The 17,529-nt window shown below is 35.5% G+C and overlaps 1 protein-coding gene and 1 long non-coding RNA gene across 3 annotated transcripts in view; one reads left to right on the top strand and one right to left on the bottom strand.

Moving 5' to 3' along the window:
* Positions 1-514: 514 nt before the first annotated feature.
* LOC116290447 (proton-coupled zinc antiporter SLC30A2) lies at positions 515-16,450 on the top strand. Of its 2 annotated transcripts, none has more exons than XM_089027486.1 (7): positions 515-1,072; positions 10,561-10,707; positions 11,202-11,355; positions 12,654-12,906; positions 13,724-13,829; positions 14,416-14,550; positions 15,037-16,450. In XM_089027486.1, the coding sequence occupies exons 1-7, from the start codon at positions 748-750 to the stop codon at positions 15,183-15,185; spliced, it is 1,269 nt and encodes a 422-aa protein (XP_088883612.1). In that variant the 5' UTR covers positions 515-747; the 3' UTR covers positions 15,186-16,450. The 2 variants fall into 2 exon arrangements, with proteins under 2 accessions (XP_088883612.1, XP_031553336.1); XM_031697476.2 differs by lacking the exon at positions 515-1,072 and adding an exon at positions 7,870-8,627.
* Positions 6,984-17,529, bottom strand: part of LOC148912337 (uncharacterized) — a 43,974-nt gene continuing 33,428 nt past the window's right edge. Inside the window, exon 2 of the long non-coding RNA XR_016119290.1 lies at positions 6,984-7,126. This is a non-coding gene — a long non-coding RNA (uncharacterized LOC148912337). The remainder of the gene's footprint in view (positions 7,127-17,529) is intronic.

Genomic DNA, 17,529 nt, shown 5'->3' with positions numbered 1-17,529 from the left:
TTATTTTACCATAATTACATTTTGATATTTCTTAATCTATAATTATCATCTTGATAAAGCTCTTAACTAAAATTTTTAAATTGCATTCTATAGTTCTATATATATACTTATTAGTCATTTAACTTTTAGTTCATTTTCTATTTATTTAGTATATACAGTCAATATCAATAACGTTGTCCACCGCGTTATCAATATATGTATTTATCATATGACCCGTACGGCTCTGCTCGCGCGCTCTAATAAAACCATTGGAAAAAAGTCACGTGATGGGGGCCGGACGGGTTGACGTAAGCGGGCCGGAAAGACCCGTCCGGCCCTGCTCGAATCCGCGCGCTTTCTTTTTCTTAATTATTTTTATTTTCGTGAGGGTCATATGATAAAATGCTTATTGACTGAGTTAGGTCGGGCCGTACGGGAAAATATTTGCCTCGAGGTCATTTGTACGGAGTCACACTCAGTCAATAAGTACATAATAGTATACATTTCGTATGCATGTATGTATGTACCACAGGAAGCCCGACATTTTGCTTTCGATTCGGTCATAACTATTACCTGGCAGTCGTTGCGTTTCGGTTTTCACTCTCGTGTTACAGGGATCTCTTATTAGATGCTCATGGTTAAAGAGAAAATCTTTAAATTCCATCCAAGAAAGCTAGTGTCAACCTGTTTACCTTCTTTAAACCGTGCCTAACCCGAAAACTCTGTCGATCCGCGTTGATATCAAAGGTATCATATCAAAATATCATAATGAGCCAGAACGATCAAGTGCCTCTTCTTGCTGACGCAGATGATAACGAAATGGACGAACGACCTATACATTCCTTCTCTCCTACTAGTAACGACTGCTCTAGGAATGTCTGTAGAGGTCCAGTTTGTCATTGTGCAAACGTCAACGTTGGTGACTTTGAACAAGCTCCTCTCACATCCTACCAATCTGACACGCCAAACAGCACTTACTTCACCGATGTTCATTGTCACGGGTTCAGGCCTATATTCTCGAATCGAAAAGCAAGAACGAAGTTGACGATTGCAAGCTTTGTTTGTTTGATTTTTGTAGTAGCAGAAGTAGTTGGTAAGTACTTTCCCGGGGTACTTTTATCGAGTATTCAAATGATGTCATGTCATGTCAAGCTTAAGTGTCGAATTCAAAGTTAGTTAAAACAATATCTTTATTTAACAGAGTCTAAGAAAGTTATATATCGAATTATGGTATTAAAAATAGTTCATTTATGGGTAATTAATTGATTATAAAATGGTCAGTATTCATAGGTTCGATATATATTTGAAACATGATGATCTGGTAACGTAACTTAGACAGCTCAAACGCAAGGAACACACGACATGTTTTTACAAGCGCAACGTCAGACCATTATATAATTGAGGGGTTTGGGGGGGGGGGGGGGGGGGGCTGCAGGAATTTATGCTTAATACAATACAATACAATACAATTTTATTTGGCACCTTATACTAATAGTACATGAGTGTTTGATTCCAAATATATTATAGGTATATATATATATACTATGTATTAGGTAATTTTCTTAATTCATTTTCACGTATCAGCATACATTGATGAATGTATGCTGATATGGCTCTTTGTAGAGACGCTGATTTTGAATTGATTAAGAACATAAAACGACTGTCAGCGCTCATATTGTTGAAATTAATGCTGGTGTTTTTTTCTATGAACTCTCTTAAGTCGTTTCTATGAGAGTCATATAGTGGACACCAAACTAGAAAGTGTTTTTCGTTTTCTACTCCCGACTTACACACTGGGCAAATCCTTTCATCGTAAATGAGATAAGGCCTCTTATACCTCCCCGTTTCTACTTCAAGCTTATGGTTACTAATTCTTAATTTTGTAAGCGCCACTCTGTGCTTAATATTGGTGACTTGACTTAAATATTCTTCAAAGTTATAATCCGTTTTGAACTGACGAAAGACTCTGAGTTTATTTTTATGTCTGTCGTCTTTTCTTTCATCATTGTGGAGATTACTCCATAAAATTTGCCTCTCAATGTCATATATTCTTTGGGTTATTATTTTTCCATATTCATACCATCTTGGAGAAAGTTCCTTTTGTTTCATCCAAATTATCCCCAATCCGAGTTGTTCTAAAGTAGTTTTAATTTTTATGCTCCAAAAGGCTTTTTTAGTTTCATTTTTAATATCTTGGTAGACTTCGGCTGAAAGTTTTTTTGGGTGTAGTTCCGACTTTATAATTTTATGCCAGAATTTAAAGCTTCTACTGCATGCTTTGCATTTTAGCGGAAACCTTCCTAACTCAGCTCTGCATGCAAGGTTACTAGCATTCTTTGTCACCTTGAGGAGCATTTTGCAAAATTTCAAATGAACAAGTTCCATGGGCTCTTGGTCTTTGGTGCTTAATGTTTCGATACCCCATATCTCACTTGCGTATAGAAGTATTGGTGTAACAAGCGAGTCAAACAGTTTTATAGTTAATTTGATATTGGATGTGAAAAATTCACCCATTTGTTTTTTCATCTGAAATAGTGCCTTTAATGCAACTTTTTTTAATTCTTGTTTTGCAAACGTAAAGTTTCCAAAGGTTGTAAAATTTAATCCTAAATATTTATATGATTTAACGTTTTCTAGTTTAGATTTGTTCAAATAGAATTGGAAGTTATTCATTGTCTTCCCTGTATTATTGAAAACCATCACTTTTGTCTTTGTTATATTAACTGTTAAGCCTGATTGTTCACAAAATGCCTCTAGCTTGTCGAGATATTTCTGAAGCCCTTTAGCAGATTTAGAGAACAGAACCAGGTCATCTGCATATAAAAGAGTACTAATCGGTTTGCCATTCAACATTACATCATTGTTGTTACACGAATTTAATGAGTCAGGCAGATCGTGAAGATATAAATTAAATAACGTAGGGCTCAGCATACAGCCTTGTTTAACACCCATATAACAGGAAAATGTCGGAGAAATGTGTCCATTTACTTTGATTGCTGATTGATCAGTGGAGTACATCGATTGTATCACTCTTAGAAAATTTCCATTTATACCAACATTTTCAAGTTTTGCCATTAATTTTTTCCTTGGGATGCAGTCAAACGCTTTTTGAAAATCTACAAAGCAGGAAAAAAGGAAATTATTTTTCTTCCGTGGCTTACTTTTAACATATTTATCGATTACGGATTTCAGAATAAAAATACTATCTGTTGTTCCGTGCTTTTTTCTAAACCCACCCTGTTCCTGTTTAATTATATTATTCGTAGTTAGGTAATCATAGAGCCGTTTGTTAAGTATTGCCGTAAAAACTTTGCCAATTGCAGAAAGGAGTGTTATTCCACGGTAATTTTCAGCTTTCGTTGGATCGTCCTTTTTATGCAATGGAACAATATATCCTAGATTCCATGAAGAGGGAAACTTTCCGTTGTCTAGGATTTTATTGAAAATTACCGTTAGGTGTCCTTTTAGTGCTTCCTTTCCCGTTATCAATAGCTCATTTGGAATATTATCAGGGCCAGGAGCTTTATGTTTCTTTAGGTTACTTAGAACTTCATATACTTCTTGATCTGTAATGGAAAAATCTAATTCCCCTTGACTTTGCGACTGTTCTAAGGTCTCCGTAGTATTTACTGCAGATGTCTGGGAGCTATTAAGCGTCTTGAAGTGATTAAATAAGTCCTTTTCGTTTGCTCGACAGGAGTTTGCATTTTTTGCTTTGCCTACATTAAAAAGTTGTTTCAAAGACTTCCAGGTGGATTTCGAATCTTTGAGGTCAAGGTTCATTAATTTTGAATTGAAATATTTGTTTTTCTTACGTCTACACATGCTTCGAAAGGACCTTTTATGGGTATGTAGATTCCTACGAAGTTGTTCATTATTTGGATTCCTACAAATTTGTTTTCCAAGAGATCGAAGATTTTTCTTTTCGTTTTCACATTCTGAATCAAACCACTTTTGTGAATCTGTATTTTCTTTAAATGCTTTAGTTTGTTTAGTTAGGGAACAAAGACCTGCTTCTGTTCCTATGCTTGTTAGGGTTTCAGTAAATGCCTTAACCATTGAGTCTACATTATCTGCGTTTTCTATTGATTCGCGTAGCGTTGCTTGCATTTCTGTAGTGCTTAAAATGTTTTGTAATTTATCGATATTTCCAGTATGCCACTTTAAGCTAGAAATTGTCGAAAATTCCCTATTTTCTTCTCTTTCTTTGTTTCCACTGTTTTTGGGGTAAAGTTGGATTTCTATTCCATAAGAAATATGACAATGATCGGATAGATCTGGCATTAGTGGATTAACCTTCAAAAATCGAGCTTTTTCAAGTAGATTTGTACTCCCGATTACATAGTCGACTAGACTATTTCCGTTGTATCGAAAACAAGTCTTTTTGCCCGTCAAGTCACCAACAACCCTTCCATTAAAGATTCGTAAATTGCAAGCCGTGCAAATATCTATTAGACATTTACCCCTTTTATCGACGTTCTCTTTGTCTTTAGAGTACCTTTTCATTTGATTGTCAATGAGATAATCATCAGGTAAATTAAGGTACTTACTGTCATCATCATTTATGTATTCCTGGATTTCCCCAGTTCGTGCATTAAAGTCGCCTTGTAGAATGACTTCACCTTTAGTTGAAAAATTAATTATATCTAGTTCTATATCCTGCAATATATCTTCATCATTCTCTTTTGCATAATTATTTGGGCTTAGGTAAATTGTGCCTACGTATATGTCATTTGTTAGATGGAAAAAGTCTTTACTTATTCTACACCAAATAACATTTTGGTTAGACGTCGGTATATAGGAAACGCCCTTGCTGATTCTATTGTTTATATATAGTGCTATTCCTCCAGCATGGCGATTTCCTGTTTTGTCACAACATTTTGTATAGTATTTATAGTCTTCTAATTTCAAGTCAGAATCAAGGCTGGCGTGTGTTTCTACAATGCCAAAAATATCATGACTATTAATTATATTGTTAACCTCTTTTAGCTTCAATTTGTTTCCAAGATTTTTGCTGTAATGCCCATGCAAATTCCAGAGTCCTAATCTTAAGGCCCCCGGCATTTGAAACAAATTTAAGCAAAAATTCTACGTTTTAAATTCTATAGAAAAAAAAAAAGTATATATATATCAATAAGTAAATAATTTACTAAACCTGACCCTGCACCAACTGTGCTATGACCTGCAGAAAGTTCTTTATCAATTCATCATTCTTTTCAGAGGTTGGCTTCTGGATTAAATCTATAGGTTTCGTGATGTCCCATGGTGACGATACCTCAGGCTGTGAATCTTGAAGGTGAACTCTAGTGCTTTGTTGCTCTTGCCTGCGTCTGCGGCTATATGAAATGTTTCTTTTCTTGAGCCCCAAATTAAATTTTAAGTTGCTGACGAGCTTTCTAACTCCAATCTGGTTGTTAAGATGTATATGGTCATAGAAGACTTCTGCATTCAGTGTCCCATCTCGATTGCAAGCGACTCTAGTGTTGTCAATATATATCACATCATCTGAATAGCTGCATCGATTATATAGCTCTGTATTTATGTTAAAGATCTCAATGTTTTTCTGTTCATCCCGTGGGGTATATATGATACTTGAGAGCCCAATTTTACTTGAAGGCCATAAACTTTGTACTTGTGATATGGCTGTACTTAGATTTTCTACTACATTTTCATTGTACAGTTTCCCAATGTCATTTGTTCCTGTATGGATGATTATGAACTCGTAGTTGGTGTTATCTTCTATGTTGTTCAAATGTCTCAGAAGCTCTCTTGTACCGCCTGCGATGTACTGTTTATTAACATATCTATTTGGCGCAAACTTGTCTTGCCTTACTCCTCTAAGCATGGAATCACTTAGGATAAGGATCGGTCCTTTTTCATCTTGTTGTGGATGCGAATCTTGTTTACTTTGTTCTTCATCAGTATGCTTATGGCTTTCATTGTTTACTTCATTGCTATTGTTTTGTTCTGCACCGTTCGACTTTATTGATGTGTTTGAAGGTGGAACATCATTACTGTCATTCTCTTGAAGTGCGTCAAATCTGTTTTCAGTCTCTACTTGATAATAAATTATTTGCGACTTATCTGTCGATTCATCATTATCGTCGTCGTCACTATCATCATCATCTTGTTCTCTAGTCGAGTTTAATTTCTCTGATAGTTCCAATAAGGATCTGTCGGCCTCTTCTAACTTCTTATTCAGTTTTTTGGCGTACTTGGTCATTCTTTTGTTGAAGTCGCTTAATTGGTTCTCAAGGGATTTGATTTTGTTGTCGTATTCGGTTTTAAAATCTTCTACGAGATTATTCAAAAATATCTTAATTTCTCCAATCCAAGACTTTGCTTTTTGCTCTAAATCTTTTAGCTCTAAGGAAAGTTCACTCACCTCTATGGTGTTTTTTGTTATTTCTTTTTCGAACTTCCCATTGATCTCCTTTTGAGCATTCATCTCTGCTTCGAGCTTTTCATAACGGTCATCATGGCCGTTGACAATTTCTTCCTTCTCCCCTGCAATTTCTGTCATCGTCAAATCGTCTACGGGGTTTTGCGATTCTTGAACATTATCATGCTCTTCTTGTATTATTTGCGAACTTCTATTTTCCTGGTTCTTCGCAGCCAGTTCTTGCAATTGCTTCTCTAAAGCTTCTTTAGCTTCATCTTCGTCATTGAACTTTTTCAAGCAGTGTTTGCCAGGCCGATCAAGCTTCAGGAAATCGTCATAGCTTTCTAATAGACCTGCTTCATATTTGTTAGTCCAAAGATAAAACTTCCTGCTGGCCATAGCTATAGATTAGAGCATGATCAAAATTTAGCCGAGAGTAATCTCAGTAGACCTCATGCATCCGTCCGTCGTATATATCTTATAATATCTTATAATATCTTATAATATAATATATAATATGTTTTGGGGATATACACAACCACCCTCCCCCCCCCCCAACCCCCTCAATTATATAATGGTCTGACGTTTATGAAAAAAGCAACAACGACAAAGCAAACAAAAATCAACACTTTTATCTACATCTACATTTTATTGTCAGCAGGAACTATACATTAAGTTATCACGCTAACTATGGGAAAATTAAAGTGCTACTATGATGAAAATCGCTCAAACTTGGATTCAGCTGAAACCTCCCAAGAACACTCCCTAAAAAAAAAAAAAAAATGAATGAAGCTAGATTTGAAACTTATTGATGTAAATATGTATAACGTATATGATAATAGGATTAGTAATACATTTATATATACAGAATATATATGTATGTATGATGTGTATATGTAGAATGTGTGAATATCAATATTATACACATACATACATACATATACTCATAACTTATTTGGAACTAAGTTGATGTACAACTATGTGCAAAATGCCAAATAAAAATATGTCTATGTCTATATCTATGTCTATGGTACTAGCAAAGCAAACATGTACATATCTTATAATATCTTATATTATAAGATATATATCTTACGTGACCATACATATCTTATGATATATAATAGCTATATATATGTTGTTATTTGGTATTTTTGTTTTATAAATATATTGTTATAAAGTGTGCAAAAGGCAATTAAGAGACACATTTATACAAAAAAATTAGCCATATTTTGTTTAGTTTTGTGCAGTGGTTCATGTTTTTATTTTTTTACATGAATAGTGGTTCTCTCTTGGCAAGGCAACTAGAGCTACTGTAAACAATACCCTGCAAAACCCTATTAATCTAGAATACAATAAAGCTGGCTACACCAGGAAAAACCCAGAATTTCTATACAACACTACTATACACATTTACCCTCCTTACTATTCAATTGATAATTGATAATCATAGTATATATCTCTTGGTCATCAATTTCAATCATTTAATACTCTACTCATAAATTATTATTTGTGCTATAGGCACCTCCGTACATCATTGATAGTGGTCTTGAAAGATGATAAAGTATAGAACATAATAACCTGCAGTGTCAGTAAGCAAGAATAGACAGCAATAGCAATGATAGGAGATGATACTCAGTTGCCATAACAACTCACCACATAGTAACTAAATCCCCAGATGGTGGAAAGATTTTGAAACATCAATGTAGAGTTAAATTTAGCACTTTTGAATATGATTTATAGAAACGATCACTGAACTTACTGAGTATTTTAAAACCAAGTATCATTTTAGCCATTAGTAAGCTACATTTATATACAGTGGTTGATGCGTTTGATGGTGACACATTTACATTGTGCACTAAGAACATGAAGCATTACCTATGCCAGGGTTTCGAAGCAGATTCAGCCATGAAGTACATACCTTAGTGAAGAAGAGACCCCGAAGAAGCGCAAAAACGTCGTTCGATTTGTTTTACCATGGACGAACTACCAACAACCGAATTTCGTGGACCTATATTTCCCGCCAACAACTGTACAGGTGGTATTTGTGACGGGAGCGTTTGTCTTTGTGGAAATAGCTACTACGATGAATCAGACGCGGGTGAAAATGCTCCTCTAATCTCTTATGAGTCGGCAACACAAAACGATACCTATTTTACCGACGTTCACTGCCACGAATTCAAGCCTATATTCTCGAACAAAACGGCAAGGAGGAAGCTAACGATTGCTAGTATTGTCTGCCTGTTTTTCGTTATTGCTGAGGTGATCGGTAAGTGAAAAGTTGGACGAACCTTGCTGGACCTTTAGACGTACATGTACTCCTTTCTTTAAGCATACTTTGAGTATGTCACGAAGCTTTTTTAACTTTTAAAAGACATTTAATATTAATTTCTAATCAAAGGCTTTAGTTAAATACTAATTAATACGCTTAACTGTGTTAAGCGATTGTATTTCATTTGTTATTGTTTTCGTTATAACCTAACCATTCACCGGTGGGACAAGAGACGTGTAGCTTCGTTAGACACTCTACAGTAATAAAACAACTTTGAGCTATATAGCTACATAGCTACGTAATATATACAATATATGAGTGGCCGTGTTTTATCAGATATACAACCACGAGACGAAGGCGAGTGATTGTATATCTGATACAACACGGACACGAATATTGTATATTACTTATGAAACGTCTAGGTGTATACATTCATGTTCTACTATAATTTTAAAGATAAAATTGAATTTGGCTAAGAAAATTGGAGTTAAAGTTTATAGAAATCAGGACGATTTTGTATCAGATATACAACATCCTCCACGGACAATGATTTCTATTGTGTTTTCCTCATGAATTATTCATGAGTTTGATAATATAAAGTACTAGTTCGAACTACTTGAATAACGTGTATAACAAAACAATGATCAAGGCTATATGGCTGGCCATTGCTTATATTGAAATATCTGACTGGCTATTGCTTATCTGACTTAAAGTACCTATTTAGGGGTTTCACTGAAGGGGCTGGGGGGCCCAGGAAGGGGGGTACTCCCCTATATTCGCTATACAGGTATGTGCCGCCAAACAGGGTATGGTTTTTCAGCGTTTTCAGCGACTCTACTCTGGAACAGGGTATATAAAATCGCCATTGCTCTGGGACAGGGTAATATGAAATCACGCTCTCTCTCCTCTCTGGAACAAGGTATCCATCTTTGAGCGATCTTGCTCTGGAACAGGGTATGAATTTCAGCAATTTTACTCTGGAACAGGGTCAGGGTTCAGAGGGCTCAGCGGCACATCCCTACCCTAAACTTTCAAGAGTACCCCTGGGCTGGGGGGATGTTATAGTATGAAGCAAAGTATGGAACTTTTTGTATTCTTGATAAACTTATTTAGTTATCGAATTGTTTTATTATCCTTATGGGGAACCACGTATGATTTTCCCCAAATTTTTTAGCTTTATATTTTCACAATCATCACAACAAAATTTAATGTTCACACATGATCACCCTTCACCAGATTCTACTACCAGAATCCCTTGAACACTTTATATTGTTCAGTTAATTAGCACCAATTAAAGGTATAATTTCTCATGAAGAATTTTGGTGGGAGTTTTAGAAATATAATTGTGCAATATAAACTGCCTTTTAATCGTTTATCAGCTATGACAATATTTACAATCTCAGTAATTACTGGCTTATCATTGATCCTGAAGTTGGTATGTTTGTCAGCTAAAACGTCAACATTTGTTGATTTTAAAGCAGACCTCATTTGAAGCTGACATTTTAGCTCAGACAAACACACGTTTCAGGAGTCAGTACAGTGTAAAAACATGTTTTGATGTCTGGTGTTTGAGGCAAATAATAGTAACTTTTAAAAAAATGTAGCCAGTATTTGAATGACATTACAGGAATCAAATTTATTTGATACAATTTGTAAGCTTTCTAGGATTAAATGCAAAAGCTTAGTTATGTTGGTATTTGGATGTTGATTTAGGTAAAAGTGTATATTACTGTAGTTATTTTTAGCGTTGAGATACACAATGATTTTTTGCCTGCAAAGCAGGGGTTCTTGTGGATTTGGGAAAAAAACTGGGGCGTTGGGGGAACTTTTGAAATGGGAACACCAAAACCCGATTCTTCCTCAAACCCATCAAAAGAACGCCTGCTCTGCAGGCTAAATGCTTTTATTTGTTTCTTTTTTCTCTTCACAGGCGGTTACTTGGCTCACAGTTTGGCCATCATGACAGATGCAGCTCACATGCTGTCAGATTTTGCTGCATTTCTCATCAGTTTGTTTGCTATTTGGGTGGCAAAGTGGCAACCAGACAAAAAGAGAACTTTTGGTTACTACAGAGCAGGTAATGATATACAGTTAATGTAAAGTTACTTAGTGAAGGTTTTGCTTCATGTTGCATACTGTACCAAGCCCTCAAAGCACTATTGGCAATGTTTAATTCAATCAGAGAAAGGTCATAAAAATACCATATTTTCCCAAACTTTTTGTTTGTTTTTCCAGTATATTATCTTCTGTGTCGACACTATTTACACATGGATATATTACATTACAACAGGGCTTCTGACAGGATGTGCCAGCGTAATCCACCTCGTTCTGCAAATTACTACGAAATCCCTCCCACCCCTGGAAATTCCATTTTTCTTCCATTCAAACTCTGTAAATTTGTTCTTCTCTGATCCCCCTCCCTACCCCTTGGAAGGTCCATATTCCTCTGTAAGTGTGTGTGTGTGTGTGTGTGTGTGGGGGGGGGGGGGGGGGGGGGGGGTGGAGGGTGTATGGATAATTTCTGGAACTACACATATTTGATAATACCTAATTTGTTTGCTTGGATTTCAGAGGTATTAGGAGCCTTGGTATCAGTTCTTATCATCTGGGTTCTAACCGGCATCCTGGTTTATCTTGCTGTTCAAAGAGTATTGACTCAGGACTTTGAAATTGATGCTGATATTATGATCATCACTGCTGGCATAGCTCTAGCCATTAATATATTGTGAGTATTCCAGAATACTTCTTCTAATCTAAGAAAATTCTAATCAGGTTTAAAGTGCTTATAAGCCTTTATACAATATTTTCAGAATTGATTCTTTAAATAGTGAATAGTTGATTGTGAAAATAATTCGTCATCTGAATGTCGGGTCTTTGAGATACGAAGGTTTATATTTCCAATATGTTAATGACTATGACATAACATAAGGGATTTGAGTTATTTTGTGGCAACTTTTAATATTGAACGCTGGACATTTTTTGAAAACAAATTTGTAAGAACCTTTACGTGAGTCATGAGTAAAAGGGTGATCCTTTTAAAATATTGTAATCCAGAATGAGTGCAGTGTTGTATATTAAAATTAATGATCCCTTATGTTACGTTATAGTCATTTAACATATTGGGAATATAAACCTTCATATCTCAAAGACCCGACATTCAAATGACGGAATATTTTCACAGTCAACTATCCCCTATCTAAAGTATCAATTCTGAAAATATTGTGCAAAGGCTTATAAGCACTTTAATACCACTGCATTGTAGAGGAAAAGCCTAACAGGTTTCATAACTCACTTGATAAGGCTACAGATACATGGAATTGGAATTTAGGATGAAAACTGTACAACCCAGAGAAAAACCACCAAACAACTGTACTTAGATATGACGCAGGGTCCAGGAATCAAACTTGGGTCATGTTGGTGAGAGGAGAGTACTTTAGCCTCTATGCCACCGATGCTTCCCACAAGTGGCAGAGTGCACTTGCATCTCATCTCTGGGATCTTTACATCTTACCCTCAGCATCACATGCAGGTAGAGTTTATTAGGTCTCCTTTTCTCACAAAGCTAACAAGCTAAATTCCAATTTGATCTGTGGGTGAGCCATGCTCTGACTTTGATCAGTCCAGAGGTTATTCCAGGGTGCGATCTGTGAGTTAGCCGTGCCCTGACTTTGAACAGTCCAGAGTGACAGGTTATTTCAGGGTGCGATCTGTGGGTTAGCCATGCCCTGAATTTGATCAGCCCAGAGGTTGTTTCAGGGTACGATCTGTGGGTTAGCAATGCCCTGAATTTGATCAGTCCAGAGGTTATTTCAGGGTTCAATCTGTGAGTTAGTCATGCCCTGACTTTGATCAGTCCAGGGGTTATTTCAGGGTTCGATCTGTGGGTTAGCCATGCCCTGACTTTGATCATACCAAAATGTTGTTTCAGGGTTCGATCTGCGAGTTTCCCAAAACTTTCCTAAGAGTTTCCTAAACCTTTATACATGTACAGTTGAAGATCTTAATAATTTTCATTGTATTTAGACTTGGAATTATTCTGCACCAAGCTGGTGTGCCACATGGACACAGCCATGGTGGCGGTGGCAGTCATGGTCACAGTCATTCATTCAATGGATCTGTTAACCATTCACATTCAAATTCCATGGCACAGCGAACAAGAAGTAATAGTGTCTATGAGAAAGAGAACATAAATGTCCGTGCTGCCTTTATTCATGTGCTTGGCGATGTTGTACAGAGTGTAGGAGTACTTATTGCAGCGTACATTATCAAATATAAGGTAACACTAATGAAAATGACTTAGAAGTCCTGTGCTTGTACAGGTACAGCAGTTTTTATTACAAAACAAAGGACTAACATCTGAAGCATCTGTACAATTCCAAGCTTTTTTACACTTCATTTTTAAAGTATTTGACACACCCACACAGTGCCTGCAACTCACATAAAATTCCAGTTGCTTGATCAGAATCCTAAAAAAATGCAATATTCTATATGAAAATTCATAAGCTTGCGAAGATTGCATGGGATTACTCTTTTTAGGCTTTCCTGTGAGTTTCTACAGTATGAATTTTTTTATTAAACACATACAATTTTACTGATTGCATGGGATCAATTGCCCTATTTCACTCTGATGTCACAACACATTAAGGGACAGAATGTTGAACACATTATAACAAATTGGCCTAATCTTACTCACTGTACTTGAATTGATAGCTAGCTCTCATAGACCTTTGGCAAATTTACTTGAGTGACCCCATGCAATGGTTCTATGTTAACGGTAGAATTGATAAAATACAGTAAATGTATTCACACATCAAGTCTAAGTTTGGCTTGGAGTATCGTGGACACTTAAGCAAATTTGCAAAATATTTTATATTTTATGCATGGTTTTCAAACATTTAAGAATAAACCCATGTTTATGGTATATTTGTTATTTGGTTGCAATTTTTGGCACTAGTTTTCTCCCCCTCCAATGACCATGATTGAAGCAAAAGTTTGTTTTCATGTTACGTCTAACAGCTGTAATGGAATAAGAAAACTTGACACTTTGAAACTTTATTTTTTTACGTAATTGTTTTAAAATAATTTTTCCCCAGCCATCGTGGAAGATTGCAGATCCTATTTGCACCTTTCTGTTTTCTATTCTCGTATTAATCACAACCTTGAATATTTTGAGAGACACTATACATGTTCTAATGGAAGGTTAGTATTTAACAAATACTCATGGATGTTTTAAAGAACCGAACATCTGACTGTATTACATGTTCTCTCTGTCTTATCTCATGTTTACACATAGGGATTTTGGTCTCTGATCATGGATCTTCTTCAGTATCATCTTGCTTCGATGCAAGGGCCTGGCTACCTTTCAAGATTGCACAGGGAACTGTGAAGGGGACTATTGCAGTATACTGTTTTATACGTAGATTCAGTGATCAGTGACCAAAACATCTATTTGTAAAACAAGTAAAAAACAAGTAAAAAATGAGTAAAAAGTCTTAAACATGACTCCCAAAGAACCCAGAGAAAAACCCTTGTGGCAAGGGAGAAGACCATACATATAACAAATTCTATAATGTTTTTTAATGTTCTGATGTGAACCAACGACCCAACTTGTTGGACACTGGCAAAAGGCAAACCTTTTACTGCTGTCACCCTTGTAACCTTGTTCACTTTTTGATTTTTCTGACTTGAACCAACGACCCAACCTGTTGGACACTGGCGAAAGGCAGATATTTTACTGCTGTCACACTTGTCACCTTATTGACTTTTTGATTATTCTGCTTTTAAGGTACTCCTAAGAACATTAACTACAATGCTGTGAAAGGAGGTTTAGAGAATATCCAGGGTGTGGTTGCAGCACATAGTCTTCATATTTGGTCTTTAACTGTAAACAAAGCAGCACTTGCTGTTCATTTAGCAGTTGGTATGTACCTTCCTATGACATGAGTGAAAAACGTCTGCGCATGCTCTGAATCCGTATGCAAATTACTCAAAACATAAGTAAATTTGACTTTCAAACATGCCTGATTAATTGGACTTCACAAAATGCCAAAACTTAGTGTCCATGCTTGAAACTTTAGGCTAATTCTTTCATATTGTGTTTAATACAGTATCTTGATCTGACAAAAGTATACTCTCAAACTTTTTTGTATACTTTGAGAAAACAAACATTTATTTTCTCACTCAAACTCTTCAAAATTCTTAGAAAACACACTCTTGCGCAAACGTTTTTCTCTAGTGTCCCTTCCGACGTAAATATTTAACAATTACACCTGCATCCTGATTGGTCTACGAGTCAATAGCCCATAAGGTTGAATGGTCTATTGACTCGTAAACCATGAGGGCGAGAGGTCTATTGCAGAGTACTTTGCCCTACATACCTTTCAATATATATTTGTTGACATTTCAGCTCCTGGGACTGACACCCAAAAAGTTCTAAATATTGCCCACCAAAAGTTAAAGACAGATTTCCAGATATTTCACAGTACAATTCAAGTTGAACTGTACCAAGAATCAGTGATGACAAACTGCAATGAATGCCAAGATCTTAAGGATTAGAGTACATGTATCTCAGCAATCCAACCAAGCCTACAACAACCATTGTGCTAGTACAAAGCATAATCCTGGAAGCATGTACGCACATTCCAAAGAAAAACATGAATTTTTTATTCATGGCCCATGTCGATTTAGCGAGATGATTGAAAATTTAAAGATGGAAATAAATAATATAGAAAACTAATTATTAATTTAAATATGATGAGAATTACAGTAAAAGGACATTAAGCATGCTTTGTCCAGAGACTTGACAAAATTCATGCTAATACTGTATTTTAATATTTAGTGTTTACTAGGATTATAAATTAGAGCGAAGGCATTTCACCCATGAAATGAAAAAATACTAGTCAATGTGTGATAGTCAAATAGACACAAAAGAAAATAATGAAATTAAGGTCTACTAAAATGTATTAGTCTAATATCTATTTCACAGGTTAAATGCCTTCACTCTTGTCTTGAATTGCTTTTGAATGTTTTTGTTTTGTCTTGTTTGTTGTTTTTTTTTTGTTTTTGTTTTTTGTTTTTTAATGTTGAATCTTTTCAATATTGTCTCATATTTTAAATTAAGTGATCATTCAATATATTTTTATATAAAACATTTCTTATTAACTGAAATACTATAAATATTGTTCCAGTTTTCTAGCACTTAGGATGGGTTTAGGGTGATTTTCCGTATACTATAAGATACTAGAGAACTTGATTGCATTGTTTTTTCTTTTGTCTATTTGTCAATGACTAGAGGGCAAACCACATATCCATGAAAAACGTAAGAAATTGCACAAACTATTAAGCTCAGTATTCCTCAGTAAACCGTAGACCTACAAAACTTTGCACTAATTTATACAATTTTGTTAGTTAACTTGATCATGGATATAATAATGGTATGCACTCTACTATTGATGGTCTTCAACCATTCCCAAGAGGATTAAATAACAAAAGACACGGCGGCCATGTTGGAGGATATAACATTAGAATTCATTGATAATTCTTTTGCTAAGTTCCAACACGGCCGCCGTGAAAACTATCAATACACTAACGACTAGAAACTCTTTTAAGGTCATAGGAAAATCACTCTAGAAACCACGACAAATGGTTAATGTAAGAATTAACCATAGACATTTTGCCAACATGATGGATTGTGGCCCAGCTGAGCTACAAACATCTTTACATCCACCATGCCTTATATAGCTTCGGTCATATTAAATTACTGATAATATTGATGTTTAGATTTTAAACCAAATTTGCATGTAATAAAAATTCAAATCAAATATGGAAATATTTTTTTAAATGTTATTTGCATATGTTTTGAACTTTATTTTTGATACTGATTCATCGTTTATAATACAAGACTATTCTTACAATATGCCTTTCATGTCAAAATATTAGGACTGACAAAATGCTTTATTCCACTTTTAAACAGATTAAAAAATTATTAAAACCCCTAATTTTTATGGATCATTCTAACAAAATGTGCATGCCTACTTGAAAACCAATCTATTGATTGATACCTTGAAACAATAATTGACTGCTTTTAATGGGCCTGGGGAAGGGCGAAGAGCGCCGCAACACAGGCTATGAAACACCCTCTGGGCTGATCAAAGTCAGGGCATTCCTAATTCATAGGGAGGAAAACTGAGGAGGCCAGATAAAAACCCTTATTGGAGGCTCTGGGTAGTTTTGGTCTGGCACACCTAGCTGCATTGAAACGGCTACAACTTCGTCTTGAATAACTCGATCTGCAAGCGCTTTTCACACAATGTCAGGAAAGGATTAAAGGTTTCAAAAATAAAAAATTTGTTTAAAGCGGCCTTTTCATTATGACGTAATGATGACATCATAGAAATCGTTTATCGCTTATTTTCTCGAAAACTAAACCAAAATTTTCAAAGCGACTTGCACCAGTCGATAGTATTCATCAAGGCATATGGCGCGCGGAATGGTTCATAATTGTCATTTCGATGTAATTGAATATTTGTTCGCTTGAATGTGTACACTTATCAGTGCATTGTATTACACAAGCACGTTGCATATGTTTTTTTTGGTCAATCAATTCTTATAAAAATAGTCAATTGCGAAAATTCGGTCGATTTACAATATCTCTGTCAATCACCAAAACTCTGTCAATCACCAAAACTCGGTCAATTCAGCAAAAAACTCGGTCGATTCCAAAAACTCGGTCAATTCAGCAAAAAACTCGGTCAATTTCAAAAACTCGGTCAATTCAGCAAAAAATTCGGTCAATTACAAAAACTCGGTCAATTCAAGCAAAAAACTCGGTCAATTCAGCAAAAAACTCGGTCAATTTAACGTATGGTATACTGACGAAATTCAAATTAATAAAACAAAG

This window comes from Actinia tenebrosa, unplaced genomic scaffold (assembly GCF_029948245.1).
Source record: "Actinia tenebrosa isolate PJP-AT-01 unplaced genomic scaffold, QUT_ActTen_1.0 PGA_scaffold11__36_contigs__length_13525064, whole genome shotgun sequence".
Classification (NCBI taxonomy): Eukaryota; Metazoa; Cnidaria; class Anthozoa; order Actiniaria; family Actiniidae; genus Actinia; species Actinia tenebrosa.
Note: the sequence above shows the minus strand (reverse complement) of the source record. Positions and strands in the feature narration are given on the sequence as shown.